Source organism: Mus musculus, chromosome 9, assembly GCF_000001635.26.
Source record: "Mus musculus strain C57BL/6J chromosome 9, GRCm38.p6 C57BL/6J".
NCBI lineage: Eukaryota > Metazoa > Chordata > Mammalia > Rodentia > Muridae > Mus > Mus musculus.
In genome coordinates this window covers 3,334,954-3,353,024 of record NC_000075.6, presented here as the reverse complement: position 1 = coordinate 3,353,024, position 18,071 = coordinate 3,334,954, and the positions used below count along the sequence as shown (strand labels likewise).

The following is an 18,071-nucleotide window of genomic DNA, read 5'->3' as shown; positions in this document are numbered from 1 at the left end:
GGCATAAAATACAAAACAATGACACTGCTGAAAATTGTATTCAAATGAGACAGAAAGCTGATATAGACACTGTACACTAGTAAATAGGCAGCTATAAATTCTACCATAAATACAGGTAGCCATAGGTTCGCTATGAAGCTTGTACCCTATTCTATAGGCAGGTATACACTAAATGTTAGCTACTGAAACATTTTCACACACCCAATAACCTAGCATCCCAGAATCTCCTTGCAGTGAAGAAGTTTACTGTGCAAGTTAGAATCTGATACAAATTAAATGGTGACAGCTTTGACAATAAACAAGAATCTGCTCTTCTGTGGCTAGAAAAGAAAGCCACCACAGCAGCTAGGTTCCAAAGGTACACTAAAACAAATGAGGATGCCAAGGATGAGAACATATGCTTCCAGCTTCAAACAAGTATTCCTAATGGACCAGGCCTTTTGACTCTATATGGATGGGTCCAAGTTTGAAAACCATTTTCACAAAATTAACTCATTTTATTCCTATCATAATCCTTTGGTTAAGAAATTAATGTCATGGGATAACATTTGAAATGTAAATGAAGAAAATATCTAATAAAAAAATTAAAAAAAGAAATTAATGTCATTAATCCCACTTGGTAAATAAAATAAATGCTCAGAATTAGAATCTTATTTTAAGTAGCATAATAATCTGAAAGGTTAATTTTCAAATTTTCAAAATGTCAAAGATTTACTTACCCTCAAACTATCTTTTAAAGTAAAATCTATTTCTGTCATAACTATAACATATATGCTCTCTAGCTAATACAAAGAAAATTTTAACCAAAAACTATCATTCCACCAGCAGCTGAAAACCACGTCTCAAGAGATGACAAATGGAAATAATGATCAAAGTGATTTCAGTTAAACAAAGCACAAGATTTCCCCATCTTACCATCTTTAATTAAACCATTTCAGTGACTTTGGAGGTGTTGGGAAGGTGCAGTCAACTTCCCTCGCTCCCGCACATCTGCATTATTTCTTGAGAAGCAAAGTACATTTTTCAAGGAGAAACAGAAAGCACAGTTGTGACTTTTACTTACCACCTTGCTGATAGCTTCCTAGCAGAGCAGAAATGCTGGCTTACCCATTAGCCTATAACCACGTTCACTTGTCCCTGCCCTCTTCTTTAATCTTTTTCCTACAAGCCAGTTTGTAAGATCTAACAGGATACTTCCAGTCCAACACTACAAGGTAGCCTCTTCCTTTAAGCAGAGTCTGGGCTGGGAACCAAGACAGTGCTCTGTAATTCAGAGGTCCACATAGCCACAGACATTATAGTGAGGTCTGCAATCACTTTTCTCAGTAGAGAGTTGAAAACAGATTGATCTCCCATTGTTCTTTTTCTGATTTCTCAACTTTGGGAAAAAAAAAACCTCAGGGAATTCCCTCTAAAACTACAAAAAAGAATCAGCAACATGGAAAAGGAACTTTTGTTTTTTCTCTCATGCTATTTCCAAAAAGCTCTATATCAAGAATCCATATATGTAAATGATACGATGGTTTTACTGTATCCAACAAACATTTCTGTTTCCTTAACCACAGCATCAAGATGATCACAAAAATACAGCAAACATTAAGAAGCCAAAGTACTTAAACTATAGAGATGGGAACTATATTGATATAGGGGAAGAGACAAAAAGAGGAAGGATAAAGAGGACAAGAGGAGGATAGACAAAAAATAGTATTTGCCTCCAGGAGACATCAGATTTTCAAGCAATCTCTAGTTAGATCAGATGATCTCAATATTTCAAGAATTATTCTGAATTTATTTTCTTTTATTTCTGTCTGAAAGTTCATGTGTAACTTGCTGCTAATACTATAAGTATTACAGCTCTAAGGGGAAGGGTATCCTAGCAGTTGGAAACTGAGGAATACCACAAACTCATACCCCCAACAAACTTCACATAAGAAATTTATTGAGAAAGACACAGAAGGGTGATTGCCTCTGCTCATGAAGGAAGCAGCAAAGAACTAAGCAGGAGGCAGATTTGTACGTAGGGTTTCTAAGTTGGGGGAGAGCTTTCCAGGGAGGCCTGGGGACTGTTGGGATTTTATGGACTGATTTTAGGGCATGCTTAGCAATTGCTGATATTCTGTGGCCTGACCTTAGAGCAAGTAGACTGGTGGGATTCTGTGTCCTGATATTGGGAAAAACCCAGAAATTGATGGGATTTTGTGGCCAGATCTTGTGTTCTTTTTCTGTAAGGCATAGATTGCTGCCTGCATCTCCAGGAGCTGGAAATGGCCAGTAAGGCCACTAGAGTAGTATGGGGTTGGGGACTGATGACTTACATGCCCCAAGAAGCTGAGCCTGGCTGTCAGAGTAGTAATTTGTACTGTAGCTGGAAGGGCTTACATTCACCAGTTTAAATCATGGTTTTACATGGTTACCAGCTTGCAACTACAGAAATTAAGCACTGAATAATATGGGCCTCTCCTTGACCTGGAAGGGCAGAAATAATCCTCTGCTGAAGTGTCTAATAGGTCTGACTCAAGGTACTTATGTAAAAAGATCTGTCATGTGAGTAGGTATGGTGGTACATGACATGTCTTTACTCTAGCACTCAGGAAGCAGAGGCAGATGGATCTTTGTAAGTTCCAGGCCAGCCTGGTCTACAGAGGGAGTTCAAGGACAAAGAGACCAAGACTAAAAAACAGGAGCAAAAAATGAATAAAATTCCCAGGTATGTGAACTTCAGTTCTGTCATTAGTCTACTTCCTGCAGTTATTATCTTTTGCCACTAGGTGTCAAGGATGCAAAGGTAGGTCAAAAGGTGGCCAAACGGCACTAGACAAAATCTGGATTGCACTTAACTGCTAATGTGAAATGGATACATAAATGAATAGATTTTTCATATCATCTAATGAACTATATAAGATAAAATTTCAGACATCTAAAATGAGAGACTGTAAAAACTTCCTCCTCTGGAAGTAATTAAAGTGTAATGCTTTCTCTCCTCTCTTCTCTTCTCTTCTCTTCTCTTCTCTTCTTTTCTTTTCTTTTGGTTTTTTTGAGACAGGGTTTCTCTGTATAGCCCTGGCTGTCCTGGAACTCACTTTGTAGACCAGGCTGGCCTACAACTTAGAAATCCGCCTGCCTCTGCATCCCAAGTGCTGGGATCAAAGGTGTGTGTTGCTGCCACCACCACCCAGCCTTTTCTTTCTTTTTTAATATCAATGGTATTTTTTTTAAGATGTATTTTTGTTCGTGAGTACATTGAGACACACCAGAGGAGGGCATTGGATCCTATTACAGATGGTTATGAGCCATAATGTGGTTGCTGGGAATTGAACTCAGGACCTCAGGAAGAAGAGCCAGTGCTCTTAACTGATGAGCCGTCTCTCCAGCCCAGCCCTTTCTATTTACAAAAAAAAAAAAAAAAAAAAAAAAAAATCTTATTTATTTTCTTTACAATGTAGATAGTCCCACAAGGGTGAAGGAGAGGCAATGTGCAAGGTAAAAATATGCTAAAAGCTAATTTAAAAGAAAAATGTTTTACACTGCACTTACCGCTGACCCCAAACTGAGAGAAATAATCTCATCTTCAAATGCAGAATGCGTGTCAATATGGGCAGGAATTCCTGAGATAGAAAACATGACATCATTTCATTGTCCGATGCAGATTCAGACTGGGCACACCTAGCTGCACATAAGGACAATGAAAAGGGTGTTTGATTCTTTAAAAGCTACAATAATCTTAGTTAAAGGCAAGTGTCTTAGTTAGGGTGTTACTGCTGTGAACAGACACCATGACCAAGGCAAGTCTTATAAAAAACAACATTTAATTGGGGCTGGCTTACAGGTCCAGAGATTCAGTCCATTATCATCAAGGTGGGAGCATGGCAGCATCCAGGCTGTCATGGAACAGGCAGAGCTGAAAGTTCTATGTCTTCATCCAAAGGCTGCTAGTGGAAAACTGACTCCTAGGCAACTAGGGTGAGGATCTTAAGCCCACACCCACAGAGGCACACCTATTCCAACCAGGTCACACCTATTCCAACAAGGCCACACCTCCAGATGGTGCTACTCCCTGACCCAAGAATATACAAACCATCACAGCAAGCATAATAAATATGATTCAATAAATTTAAACTAAATCTGAAACAATATCTCAACATCACCACACTGAAACTTGACTATAAAATTCAGGATCAAGAGTCACTATTTAAATAGGAACATTCATAGCATAAGAGGACAATGTGGAAGAAAAATACTAGTGTCTCTCTCTCCCCCTCTCTCTCTCTCTCTCTCTTCCCATCCTCTTCCTTTAAGCACTGGGATTCTCAAGGACTTGGAGAGCAGAGGACAAATGTAAGGACTAAGTGTATCAAGACACAATTTCTGGTAAATAAGCAGCCATTGCTAAGGGAACTGCAACACAAAGAAACAATACAAAGAAAAAAGGTACATTCTCCTAAAGGATTATAGACAGGAATATATGCGGTTCAGATACTTACAGTATGGGTATGATAGCACACACTTGCAATCCTGGCCTGGGGGAGCTGAGACACAAGCAGCTCAAGTCTGAGTCAGTCTGGCTAAACAGTTAAGATACAGCTTTAAGGGATTTGAACTCTGGACCTTCGAAGCGCAGTCGGGTGCTCTTACCCACTGAGCCATCTCATCAGCCCAGGGCTCTAAGTTTAAGAGCACCCCTTCCCCTACCTGCACTGCTTGGTTGGGTCTCAGCAGGAGAGAATGTGCCTAGTCCTGCTGGGACTATGTGTCGCAGCGTTGGGTCATAAGCAAGCAGAAGCTTCTCCTTCTCTGAGGAGAAAAGGAGGGGCAAGAGGAGCATTTCTAACTGTGGGACTGGAAGGAGAGGAGAGGAGACACTGCAATTGGGATGTAAAGTGAATAAAAAATAATTATCGAAAAAAAAAAAAAGCACTAGCTACTCTATCAGTGGACCTACACAGCAGCTCACAACCATCCATAACTACAGCTCCACAGCACTTGATGCTCTCTTTGATCTTCAAGGGCACTAAGGACACATGTGATTCATGCAGGTAAAACAGTCACCTACATGAAAGAAAATAAATGATCTAAAAAGTAAAACTAACATTTTTTTTTTTTTTAAAGAAACACCTACCATGCCCAGGTTCATATTGATTTATGGTCAACTGGTCTGGTTTATGTTTAATATAACCTTCTTTCAACAACTTCTCCAAAATGCTACTGCAAACCTCAGGAAGACCTAAAGTCGGTAACCAGAAAAGCAAAACACACTCAAATATCTGCATGTTTAATTATGAATAAAAAAGACAGTAACACTATGATAGTGATCAAAGTTTTTAGTGTTGTAAAATAACACTAATAAACATGGTAAGTAAAAATGATAAATAAATAAGCAAATAAACAAATAAAAGTGATAAGTCCACAGGCAAATTAAATTAAATAGACTTGTAAGACTCCTTTAAAGTTAGTACACCATTGATTCTAGCAAATAAAAAGCACAAAATAGTAATTTTACTACTAATAATGTTGATACTTTATAAAATAATAAAACTTAATACACATTGCATTGCCCTTATCCAAATTTAATAATGTTTCATAATACCTTACACCTCAGGCTGAGAGTAATTTTATACCTTATTTTTCATGTACTTGTGTCTTGACTGACCCATCACATGAGCTTAGATATGGAGACTTTCCACTGGTAGCATAATGTCAGCTCCCAAACACCTTTAGATTTTAGAGAAATTTGAATTTTGGATTTTCAGATTAGGGAGGCTCAACCTGTAGATTTTATGTTAGAAATTAAATTGTATACTTTGTAAAGTTTCGAAAGTATTCCATTTACCTCAAAGATTGTAAATTATTACTTTTTAAAAAAATCATACATAATCAAATAAAATTTTTATGAGGTCATAAATGTGATTTCACCATGTTTGAAAGCCTTAAATATGATCAAGATCATAAAAAAATATATATATGTAGGACTGGAGATGGTTCAACCCACAAAGGACCTGTTGGATAAGATAGAAAAAAAGTTGGGCATGGTAATATATACCTGAAAAACTAGACAGAGACAGACACTTCACTGGCCAACCAGACTGGTCTATTTGGTGAGTTCAAGGCCAGTGATACCCTGTCTCAAAATAAGATGGACAGCTCCAGAAGAACAATACTGAAGACTGTCCCCTCCTCAAAGACACTTGTACAAACACACAAACAAACATACACACACACACACACACACACACACACACACACACAAATAAACACATAAATAAATACGTAAAATTGAATCTAATAAAAGAATTACTGCCAGTCGAACTTAGGTAACCAATTTATATAGACCATTTTTAAAAATGCACCCAGTAAAAGATATGAAAAGAAAATCAGAAAAGAAATTACAAGTGGCAAACCTCATTACTAACTAGGAAACCATATACTGAAAGGCTGCACAGCATGTTGGAAAGACTGGAAGGGGAGAGTGTGTAAAAATATTCTGACCCAGCTCTTTGAAGGAAAGTGTATCTGTTAGATGAACCTAAGCTGAAAAGCAGCAATTTACATTTTTGCAGTCCTGCTTAAGAAACTGTTACACAGCATATGAAAAAGTACACACAAAGATACTCACTAAAGTGCTATTTGTAAGTGCTGAAAACTAGAAATAACCTGAATGCCTGAGGTAGGTAACTACCCTGACACACTTTAAGATGATAACATGACTTAAGATCTCCAAGGCACAGTATAGAGCAAAGGAGTGTATAGAAATGATATATACTGTATATGAATGATAGAAGACTACTTTTATGATATGAGGCTACTCATGTTCAACTATGTACTTGACTACATAGTCACACTTGAATATGAACTCATTTCATAAAAAAAAAAAAAAAAAAAAAGAAGAAGACGAATGTGTGGTAAACTGATAAGAGCACCTACTTTTAAAGGGAAGAAGTAGAGAAGGATGGTAGAAGTAAGCAGGAGCTTTGACTTCATCAGATGTTTGAACTTTTACAACAAAACCAGGCCACTTAATAAATGAAAATGACCTAAATTTAATCAGTTATCTCAAAAGTTTGCTGACAGATGACATGCTCCTCAACTAAACTTAACTTCTAATGTATCACTGTTTCTAAGCCAGCAATAAGAGTGTATTAACATGTACTTACCCCCAGGTAAGGGCTTGTCTTTATCCACAGTGTTGCTCTCATAGTGAAATTCATAGCCAAAATGTTTCACTCTTCTGTGTTTTAAGGACCTTTGAACTGTATAAGGAAAAAAACTCTTTGATAAAAATGTATAGCAACCCTTCATATTTCATTTAACATTGTAAGGAGTCATAGGTAATAAAAACTTCTGTTAATTGCTAAATTATTGTTTGAATATCATAAGCCATTTTGCTTATGTCATTTGTTTTGTTGTTTAAAACCCTTAAGAGTTTCACCTATTACCGGGACAGAAGTGTGCATATATACTGCCACTTATACAGTTGCTAATGATCTGGAGAAAGGCAGAGCAGCTCTCATAGCAGCTTCATGCTTATGGGATGTCCTGTACTACTGAGAAGAACTTAGAGGAACCCTCAGGGCAGAAGGGACCTGTTGGGAGCCAGGTCACTCTCTGGCTTCTCAGAGGCAATGATGAAAAGAGAAAAGAACACTTCCTCTGTGTCCTTGCTCCATACAGATCTGGCAAGTTCCAGTCTGGGAGTTGGGCCAGGGCCTTGAAAGAGTCAAAGTTTCAGTTCTGGGAACCTGACTTTTCACCTTTGAAGAAACAGTAATCAGTCCCAGGGTGACTGAGTACTTGGTGTGTGGCACACATAAGATACAATGTGTTGTTTTGTGCAGCATTAGCTGACTAACTTTCTCCTGATTTTGTTCCATTCCCCCTATAAACTGTATGTATGATGCTGTACTTCTTAATAAGCTTGTTTGACATAAAACATACTTGTGCAAGACCTGCTGACCTGAACATTCTAGTCTTGATCCCCTGGTCCTCAGGAAACTGTCACTAAGAACAACCTGCTGGACCAAGTCAATGACCAAACAAGATTTCAAACAGTGGAGGGCTGATAAAAACTATTCCTTTGGGGTTTATAAAAGACTGGAATTTAGAACTGGTAGCTCTAGAAATGTTATATATAACACTGTACTTAATAATTGTCAGTGTAGTTTGCCTACTATTAGCTCTAAGCTGCTTCCAGTGATCTTGAGGAAATAGTAGAATGTCAGTAAACCTATAATGTACAATAAGAAAACAAAAGCAAGACCAGGAACAGGATAGTATCCAACAATCTAATTTTGGACCATAGATTTTTACATACAATTCTGATTGCCTGTATCTTCTGTCCAATTCACACTCTCCAGAAGCTTTTTCTCCTCCTCAGAAGAAATAATTTCTTCTACCACCAAGAGGCCTGGAGGTAAGGCTTCAAGGCCCATGTTTTTCCATTGTGCTACAGAAAAACAAAAAAATCCGTTTTATGCAAAACCCATACTCCTCTATACAGAGAACTGTGCCCCAGAAGCATAGTCTGAAAGGCTCTTAATTGTCATTTCAGAAGTAAGAATGCTAAATGGCACCCACAAAATGGAGGAAAAAAAAAAGACCAAATTAGTCATACTCCATGTTATGTTCTCTTCAGTAAAGAATGGTACCCAAGTCTTCTCTTTGTACATAAATAATTGAGTTGCTTTCTAAACATCATTCAAGGATAACGCTTTTCATAATACTTACTGTATAAATTGTTATTAAAAAAAGTCAAGTGTAAGACAGTACAGAATGAGAAAAAACTAGATGATCATTTCACACAATGTAGAAGTCTTTATATCTCTTCATGATAAAAGGGTTGATGAAACTAGAAAGTACTATACCACAACATAATAAAGGCTACATATACAGTAATCGTACATAAAGAGAAAAACTGAATTCATTCCTCTAATATCAGAAGAGTAATGATACAAAGGTGTCTTCTCTCTACTCTTATTCAATATAGTGCTTGAAGTCTTAGCTAGAGCAGAAAGAGGAAGAAATAAAAGAGGTATACACAGAGAAAGAAGTCAAGTTATCTATATTTGTGTTCATAAATCCTCCATCAGAAAACACTTAAACCCAATAAACACTTTCAACAAAATAAGAGTACAAGATCAACACCCAAAAATCAGCTTTTTTTTTTCTTCTTTTTTTTTAGATACAGGGTTTCTCTATGTAGCTCTGGCTGTCCTGGAACTCACTTTGTAGACCAAACTGGCCTCGAACTCAAAAAATTCACCGGCCTCTGCCTCCCAAGTGCTAGGATTAAAGGCATGTGCCACTACCGCCCGGCTAAAAAAAAAAAATCAGCTTTTCTACATGTTAATAATGAAGTAGCAAAGAAAGGAATCAAAGGGAAGTTGTTTGTTATTGTCTTTTTTTTTTTTTTTTTTTTTTTTGTTGTTGTTCACAGGCAAATGAATAAAGCAGACAAATCTCGAAAGAAGAAATAGAAACAACGAAAAATGTTCAACATTTTTAGCCAACAGAAAAGTAAACATTAAAACTTTTGGGTATATACTCAGGAGTGGAAAAGCTGGATCATATGGAAATTCCACTTCAAGTTGTTATCCATATTCCCACTAGCAGCAAATCAGGGCTCTTCTCTTCCTACATTAACCTTTGACCCCCACAGGCACAGCATGATCAAGCACACCAGCACACACCTCCCAGACATAAAGAATAATTGAAAGAGACTCTCTGTAAGAAGAAAATTCACACAAAAAAAGTAAATTGAAAGAAGCTAATGTCAAGGTACCTTTTTCAACAAAATTCAAGTACAGAAAGATCTTCTGCCCCAAATCATCAATGATTTCTTTTCCATTGAGGGTAAAATATGCTTTCTTGGATTCTTCAATAGTTTGGAATATTACAAATGCATATGGCTTATTAGGTGGCATGAGGAGAGCTTCCACAGGTCCACATTTCTCCAAAGTCAAAAGCAGTTGTTTCCTACTCACGCCATTACCCAGACCACCATTGGCAATAACCAGGCTCTAAAAAAAAAAAAAAAGTAATAAACAATGGGTATAATGGATATAACCTATTTATTTTCAAGTTAAAATGAAATTACATTATTTCAGAAAAATGTAATTGAAAATAGTTTCTGATTTCTTTGTACACAAAAATAGTTATTTGTTCTGATGACTTCATACAAAGTATACAAACTAATTTTTTAAGTATTTGGGGTAAAAGTATTCCTATGCTATAAACATTTATTTTTAAATACTTATATTGTTTATATATATATATTCATTTCTTCATCGGCAGAAATATAAGTTAAGAGATAAATTCCTATTGTTCAGCAATCCAAATTAGCATAATAAAAAGAAAGAAAAGAAGAATAGAGAGAGAAGCATGCAGCCAGCGGTCACCTTGATACTTTTTGCCTTTACCCATTTAATCATGTTTAGCATAATTTTTAAGACAGAGTAAACTTATTTGTATAATATAAGCCCCACTTTATAGAGTGGGAACGTACTCACCAAAAAGTTGAGTTAAGTGAGTAATTAAGGAGCTAGGTTTAAATATTATTGCTGTTAGTTTTCTGGAACTCACACTTTGAATATAAACATTATGCCACGTTTACCAAAAAGGTAAAGCCAAGAAATTGAATCAAAAAATTAATAGCAGGTTCACGAAACATGAAAAGATTTCTTCTCAAGGAAATTAACTGAGTCAAAAATAGTTCAGGGGGCTGGTGAGATGGCTCAGGGGGTAAGAGCACCCGACTGCTCTTCCAAAGGTCCAAAGTTCAAATCCCAGCAACCACATGGTGGCTCACAACCATCCGTAACAGAGATCTGATGCCCTCTTCTGGTGCGTCTGAAGACAGCTACAGTGTACTTACATACAGTAAATAAATAAATCTTTAAAAAAAAAATAGTTCAGTCAAATTTTAAGTAATTTTCTTTCCTTTATAAGTTGCAAGCTTATTTTCTGTCAATTTGAAGACTGCTCTAGTCAAGGGATTTGGAGTGAAAGAGGGAATCTTCTCATCTTTATTTTTATGTTCATGGTATAGTACTCTCATAGTTACTATACTTAAAAAAAATTCCCAGCCATGCGTGGTATCGCACACCTTTAACCCCAGAACTCAGGAGGCAGAGGCAGGCGGATTTCTGAGTTCGAGGCCAGCCTGGTCTACAAAGTGAGTCCAGGGCTATACAGAGAAACCCTGTTTTGAAAAAAAAAAAAAGAAAAAAAGAAAGATTCTGAAAAAAAAAATCCATATATAATGTTATAATGTTAAAGTATGTCAATGTAATTTACCACCTATTATTTTTAAATCTTATTTGTATACATGTGAAAGCTTATGCATGCGTGTGTGTGTGTGTGTGTGTGTGTGTGTGTGTGTGTGTGTCTGTGTGCGGGAGTGCATGTGCCACAGTACCCATGTATTACGAATATATTATGTAGGCTGTTCTGGAACTAGCTCTGTAGACCAGACTGATCTCGAACTCACAAAGATTCATCTGCCTCTAACTCTGGAGTGCTTAGATGAAAAATATGTACCACCATTCCTCAGCAGGGATGGTGTACTCTTACCAATTTCATTATTTATACCAAGTGTTGAAAATGTTCTTAAAAGAGTATTTCAAGGGTATACAGACCATATAAATTTCTCAGTTCAATTTATTTAATATGCTTTTAAAATGTGAAAAAATTCTTAGCCTACAAGACACATTTGTTCTCATTATAAATTTACTAACTTTTTGAAATGTATTTAGCTCAAATTTAGTAAATTAACTAGATTACCTAAAACGAGGATATTTATAAGCTTCCTTGAAGAGTGTAATAGAACTGCCAATAAATTGGACAATAAGAAAGATAAAACTCTCTTCTATAGAGTCTAGTCAAATACATTTTACACACAAGCATAAGGATATACTTATATTCAATTCATTGCTACAGTACTACATTGAACAGCATAAAATTTATTCTCAGATTGCTTTACCATGGACCTTATTCAGTAAGGTATTTTCAAAACATGCCATAACAATTTGGTTATATGTGACAACATTACAAAAACATTTCGATTCTTTCCCTAAAACTGAGTAAGAGACACTAAAGGAAACAAAGTACCTTTTTCTATTCTCTGTACATTCTCATACAACATGATCTAGAATACCAGTGTACTGGATGTTTTGTATCAACTTGACTCAATCTAGGGACATTAGAGAGGAAGGAGCCTTGGTTGAGGAAATGCTTTCATAAGATCCAGCTCTAAGGCATTTCCAAACCTAGCGATCAATGGGGGAAGCCCCAGCCTATTGTGGGTGGTGCCACCACTGGTGTGGTGGTCCTGGGTTCTATAAAAGGCAGGCAAAGCAAGTAAGGGTAAGCAAGCCAATAAGCAGCAGCAGCCATGGCCTCTGTATTAGCTTCTGTCTCCAGGATTCTTCCCTCTTTGAGTTCCTGTCCTGAATTCCTTCAGTGATGAATAGGGCTGTGGAAATGTAAACTAAATAAACCTCTTTCTCTCCAGCTTGCTTTTTTGATCATGGTGTTTTGTTGCAGCAATAGAAACCCTAACTAATACAAGTTGGCACCAGAAGTTGTGACAAACATGACCATGTTTTGGGGAGGACTATGGAAGAACAGAAGCTAGTATTATATCATGTCTTTTCTGCTATATTATATCATGTCTTTTCTGCTATAGAAACTGTAGTTTCTAAATTATGATAAAAAATTAATTTCTCTCTTCCTTATTCTGTCACATATTCTGTTGTAATGATAATAAAAGTAACTAATATAGTACTCAACTCAACTTCCTTTCACAGGAAAAAGGATGGCTAAGTTGACTTATCCAATCATGCCTTGGTGTCTCCAGTGATCAGAGGCTACTTAGAAGTCATTAGTCACTTCATTAATAAATAAAAGACAAGCAGATTTACCTCTGAGAGTCCAAAAGCTTTAGCTATGCTATACTATGCCCAGCTTAGAAATAAAGCCCAGGTCAAAAATAATGCTCCTATCTAAATAAGAAGAGAAGTGAGGATTTAAACTGAGCTGTAATTTAAAGCCCAAGAAACTTTACAGTAGCTCATATCATCTTACTGCCAACAGACAGTGAAAAGGTTTTATAAATAAGGACTAATGAAAATATTTTGTATTATATAATCTAAATACTTTGTAACATAGAAAAGGGGAGAAAAGAAACAAGACTATATTAGGATATAAAAGATCTACCTTCAAGTTTCTATTCAATCACTAACTGGTTTATAATAGAGGAAATTAATCTCTCTAGATAGTTTTCCAATCTAGCTCATATAGAGTTTTAAAAAGAACTAAACATAATAATGATTGTTGAATTTGTATTATCAACTATAAAGACTTGTACAATATTATTACTAATATGTACCTGCAACATGCTCTAGCTCAATGGTTCTTATCCCGTGAGCCACAATCATTGAAAAACACATACTTCTGATGGGATTAGGAAATGAGACGCTGTTAAACAACAAAATTTAGCATGAAGTAGCAAGGAAAATAAATTTATGGTTAGGAGTTCCTAAGACCATCAGAAATATGTATTTTCCAATGGTTTTGACCTACAGATTGAGAACCACTGCTCTAGTTCAACTTCCACTAGTGAAAGGAATTCAAACTACAGACTAGGCTACCATATAAATGGAAAACTAGCACATCCTGCCACAATGTATATTTAATATGGGTGCAATACATAACAATTACAGCTTTGAGCTATCCTAAAGTATATTAACATAATACCCACGGTAGGGAGCTAACCATTGACCCTATAAATGATACTCTGCTATGCTTGCAGAATGGAGCCTAGCATAATTGTCTTCTGAAGAGCTTCATCTAGCAGCTAATGGAAACAGATTTAGGGATCCACGGCCTAACATTAGGTGGAGCCCGGGTAGTCTTATGGGAAAGTGAGGGATGGGACCGAGGGTCAAGGATAACACAAGATCTACAGAGTCAACTAACCTAGACATATAGGGGCTCACAGAGACTGAACCACCAACCAAAGAGCATGCATGGGATAGATGTAGGCCACCTACACATAGTTAGCAGATGTAAAGCTTGATCTTTATGTGTATCTCCTAAAAATTGAAGCCAGGGCTGTCTCTGACACCATTGCCTGCCTTTGGGTCCCTTTCCCTTAGCTAGGCTGCCTTGTCTGGCCTCAGTGAGAGAGGATGTACCTAGTCCTACTCCAATCTCATTTGCCTAAGTGGGTTGGTACCCATGGGGTGGAGGGCTGCCCTTTTCTGAGTAAAACGGGAGTAGGGAGGAATGGGGATGTAGTGATGGTACTGGGCAAATGTGGGAGGGCTGGGACTGGGATGTAAAGTAAATAAATTATGAAAAAAGAAACAACAAAAAAAACCCCATAATATATTAACATACTGGTACAGCCACATTCAAATGATAATAACAATTTAAGGTCACCTGAGTGGGATAAGACACTGCTTGGATGCCTTCATGTTTCAGCAACACATGCCTGGCTTTACTCTGTTTCCTTAAGAACTTCTTTTCCATTTTAGTGAGTTTCAAAACACCTTTATGATTGATATTCATAGTAATACTGTAAGTAAAATATATAAAAAATATGTTTTAAAAGTCTTGAAGGAACAATTATTATTCATACATTCTATACTTTATAAAATTTTCTGTGTTACGTAAAGAAAAAAAAAAAAGAAAGAAACTTTAGTTTCCTTTCCAAAAATCTAGAAAATGGAAAACAAATAAAAATGTAAAAATACTTCAGAATTTAACACAACATGCATAACAATTCATCTGTTAGCTTAAGTTTTCCATCATGATGTAAACTCTGGCAAAGTAGGAATGCCAGCATATAGTATGTGCCCAGGAAACATATGGAAAGAAGGAGTGAATGGTAACCAAGTGAGCATGTATGCCTATGATAGTCTCAGTGCTCTAACCATACAAGTGTAACATGGCACGTGGCTTTGTGGGAACTTGTGAGATGAGCAAAACAAGCACATACCTAACAATGAAAAGTTATGACATATCTCCATATAATTAACTGCTAATAGTATTTAACAGTATTACTGGGTTTTGTGGCATAACTAGAGACCAAAACACAAAAACAATGTTACTGAAAAAGTTTGTAAAACTTCAAATTAGAAGGAACAGAACAAATAGTCATTTTAAAAGAAGGTATTCAGAGAGATAATTGAAACAAAAAAAAGGAAAAAGGAAAAACGATAATGTCCAACAATAGTGAAATACAGACATAATTTGAAGGGTTCCCCCTCCCCACTTTCTTGTTGTTTTGTTTTGAAAGAGGGAGCCATGTATCTCCCAGGCTGGTCTCCAGATTGTGACAAGGCAGAGGATAACCTTGCATTTCTGATATCTACCTTTGAAGTGGGTATATACCCACATATCCAATATATGCTTATGTTTTGTTTATTCAGGCAGTTTCTTACTATGAAGACCTAGGTGACCTCAAACTCATAATGTTTATCCTGTCTCAGCCTTTGTATGCTAGGAATACAAATGTGCAGCATCATATCCAGCTGGCATAAAATTTTTTGAGTAGCATATGTTTACTGACCCTCTAGAATAAAGCTGCATACCTCAAAGTAAACAAACAAAATAAACAAATAAAATTATGTTTCAAAACAACTAAGGCAAGCCCGGTGTGGTGGTGCACGCCTTTAATCCCAGCACTTGGGAGGCAGAGGCAAGTGAATTTCTGGGTTCGAGGCCAGCCTGGTCTACAGAGTGAGTTCCAGGACAACCAGGGCTACACAGAGAAACCCTGTCTCAAAAAACAAACAAACAAACAAACAAAAAACAAAAAAACAACAAAAAAACCCAACTAAGGCACAGTCAAAACTCTAGTAGTTTGACAGTAGGAAAATGGCATTACTTCAGTTTCTTAGCAAACAAGTTAAGAGGTACAGTCAGTAAAGCAGGTTAATTGTAAATGATGATAGGACAATTCAGAATGAGAAGACCTGCACTAATCCACCTGTAGCAAGCAGAAATGTTAACCTAGTTTCTACTGGAGGCATAGAAGGAAAGGAAAGGAAAGGAGAGGGGAGGGGAGGGGAGGGGAGGGGAGGGGAGGAGAGGAGGGCAAGGATGAGAACAAAGTTCCCACAGGATCAATAGGCCTTGGCTGATTACTCAGATGTGAAGAACAGGGATCGGGTCAGTGCACAGCTGCTTGGATGCACCTGGCATGTGACAGGAGTAAGGTCACTATTAAATAGGATACTAGCCATCGCAGTTAGTTGTTCAGTTGCCTTCAGTCTGAGCAAATTCTCTGTTGGTAAGACGAGAACAAAGAAATAAAGGCTCTGCTACTAGTAAACTCTCAATATATCTTGTTGGATAGTACCCCAAGTACCAACTGTACTGTATCCGTGTCTGAGTTAGAAAATAGAGCTGTGGCTAGAGAGATGACTCTGGTTATATGTACTAGCTGCTCTTCCAGAGGACCCGGGTTCAAGTCCTAGCACCCACATAGTAATTCAAACCATTCACAACTCCAGTTCCAGATCTCACTCCTTCTTCTGGCATGTAGGTGGTATATAGATACACATGCAGGTGATACATGTCTTTTGAATTAATAAGCTATCCAAATTACATTATCTATTTAAAAAGAAAGCAGAGTTAAACATTAAGACTTAGAAAAAAATTACCGTTTCTGAATTACACACTCTATTTTTTCTTACACTCATTGTTTGTTATCTTCTGTAAGTGAATAGAAAGTTAAGTACATGAAGTAGTGATTTTGTCTGTATTATTCACCGGGTAGTACACAGCACTTAAACAGGATGTGATATGTAGTAGCGACTCATTAAATATACATATTTAAATAAACCTAAGCAGAATTTGCCATTTTAGCTATTAAACTCCGTAATTCTAATTTTGGCAGCCATCTTCAGCGATTTCCGTAACACCCACCGAGTGAGTATCCCAATTATCTGCATGTGTTGGAGTCAGAAACTCTCGTCTACAATCTTGGGTACCTGCTAAACAGCTAGAGACAAACGTTAAACGAAATCATCAAAACCACAGTCTGACACTACTTGACCCCAGAAGCAGAAGGACTGATCAAGAAAAAAATATAAGGCAGATGTGGGCCAAGAGTGCCTTGCATATCCGTGCTTCACAGAATTGATGCTTGCTGAAAAACGACTAAAAGCAAGGGTTGGTCTTCAACCCCTATGGCAGCTAATACAGACACCGCTAGGCATCCATCATATGCCAAACATAAGGACATTAGATCCTACCAGGGTTCCCAACGGCCTTACCTCCCCAACCCATAAACTGCACTCTTCGCGGTCTGAGTCGGCCCATGCTGGTCAGGACAGAGCAGACAGGGAGCTGAAAGGAGTAAGCCAGGATTTGCGATCCTCCATATCCCCAGGCCCCAATCAGGTGGCGTACACTTTTCTCTCTCCTCACCAGAAATGTTCACCTCCCAGCTGCTTTGTCAATCGCCAGCCTTCCCCGGTGCAGCCTGACCACCTATGCTCTGACACCCTTTCAACCGGACGCCGCCATGTTGCAGACAATAGTACTACATTTCCCATGAGTCCCTGGGGCTACCACAACCCCCTTCGGGACTCAAATTCTTTGTTGACCCTTTCTCCGCCAAATGTCTGTAAACTGCTGCTTGAAACAGAAAATTTGGCTGCTTTATTTGGGTGAATAGTAATCGTTGGAATAGGACCTACAACTATCACGTTACTAAATGCTAAACATTTGATCTTATACTCACAAATAACTGTAGTCTTAAGGGAACTTACCTGTGTAAACCACACCAATCGAAATGCAGAGCTGTAGAGTTCAGTCTCAACTGACATCTACAGCACAACTCCTATACCTCAGGCTTAGAACACTGCAGAGAAAATGGAGGTGGAGAAACGGAAGTTTACTGTGAATTGTGTCTCCTGGGAACATCAGAAGCCACACCCATAAAGTCTCTCTAGTGTGACTGCCTATACTGAACTGAACAAAGACAATGAAAACGGTTGTGTTTGTGTGGTCAGGCAAAGAGTCGAGAACGTCTAAACCCTACACAAAGAACAATATGCAAATAAGGA

The 18,071-nt window shown here is 37.5% G+C and overlaps 1 protein-coding gene and 1 non-coding gene across 8 annotated transcripts in view; both read right to left on the bottom strand.

Annotated features, from left to right (window-relative positions):
- Positions 1-17,794, bottom strand: part of Alkbh8 (alkB homolog 8, tRNA methyltransferase) — a 55,924-nt gene extending 38,130 nt beyond the window's left edge. Inside the window, exons 1-8 of one of the 7 annotated variants that reach the window (XM_006509883.3) lie at positions 17,277-17,547; positions 14,434-14,569; positions 9,773-10,010; positions 8,306-8,437; positions 7,149-7,244; positions 5,616-5,763; positions 5,117-5,221; positions 3,535-3,605 (exon numbers count right to left, since the gene is read on the bottom strand). Coding sequence is in view for 5 of the 7 variants with exons in the window: in XM_006509879.4 (XP_006509942.1) it covers positions 3,535-3,605; positions 5,117-5,221; positions 7,149-7,244; positions 8,306-8,437; positions 9,773-10,010; positions 14,434-14,569; positions 17,431-17,558 (906 nt within the window). In the remaining 2 variants the exon portion in view is untranslated. Of the gene's footprint in view, positions 1-3,534; positions 3,606-5,116; positions 5,222-5,615; positions 5,764-7,148; positions 7,245-8,305; positions 8,438-9,772; positions 10,011-14,433; positions 14,570-17,276; positions 17,751-17,774 lie in introns of those variants that run through there. The other 6 variants (XM_030244528.1, NM_026303.1, XM_006509879.4 and 3 more) reach the window with 6 other exon arrangements.
- Gm24918 lies at positions 239-368 on the bottom strand. The gene has a single exon (XR_003948460.1). It is a non-coding gene; the product is annotated as a small nucleolar RNA SNORA24 (small nucleolar RNA).
- Positions 17,795-18,071: the final 277 nt, after the last annotated feature.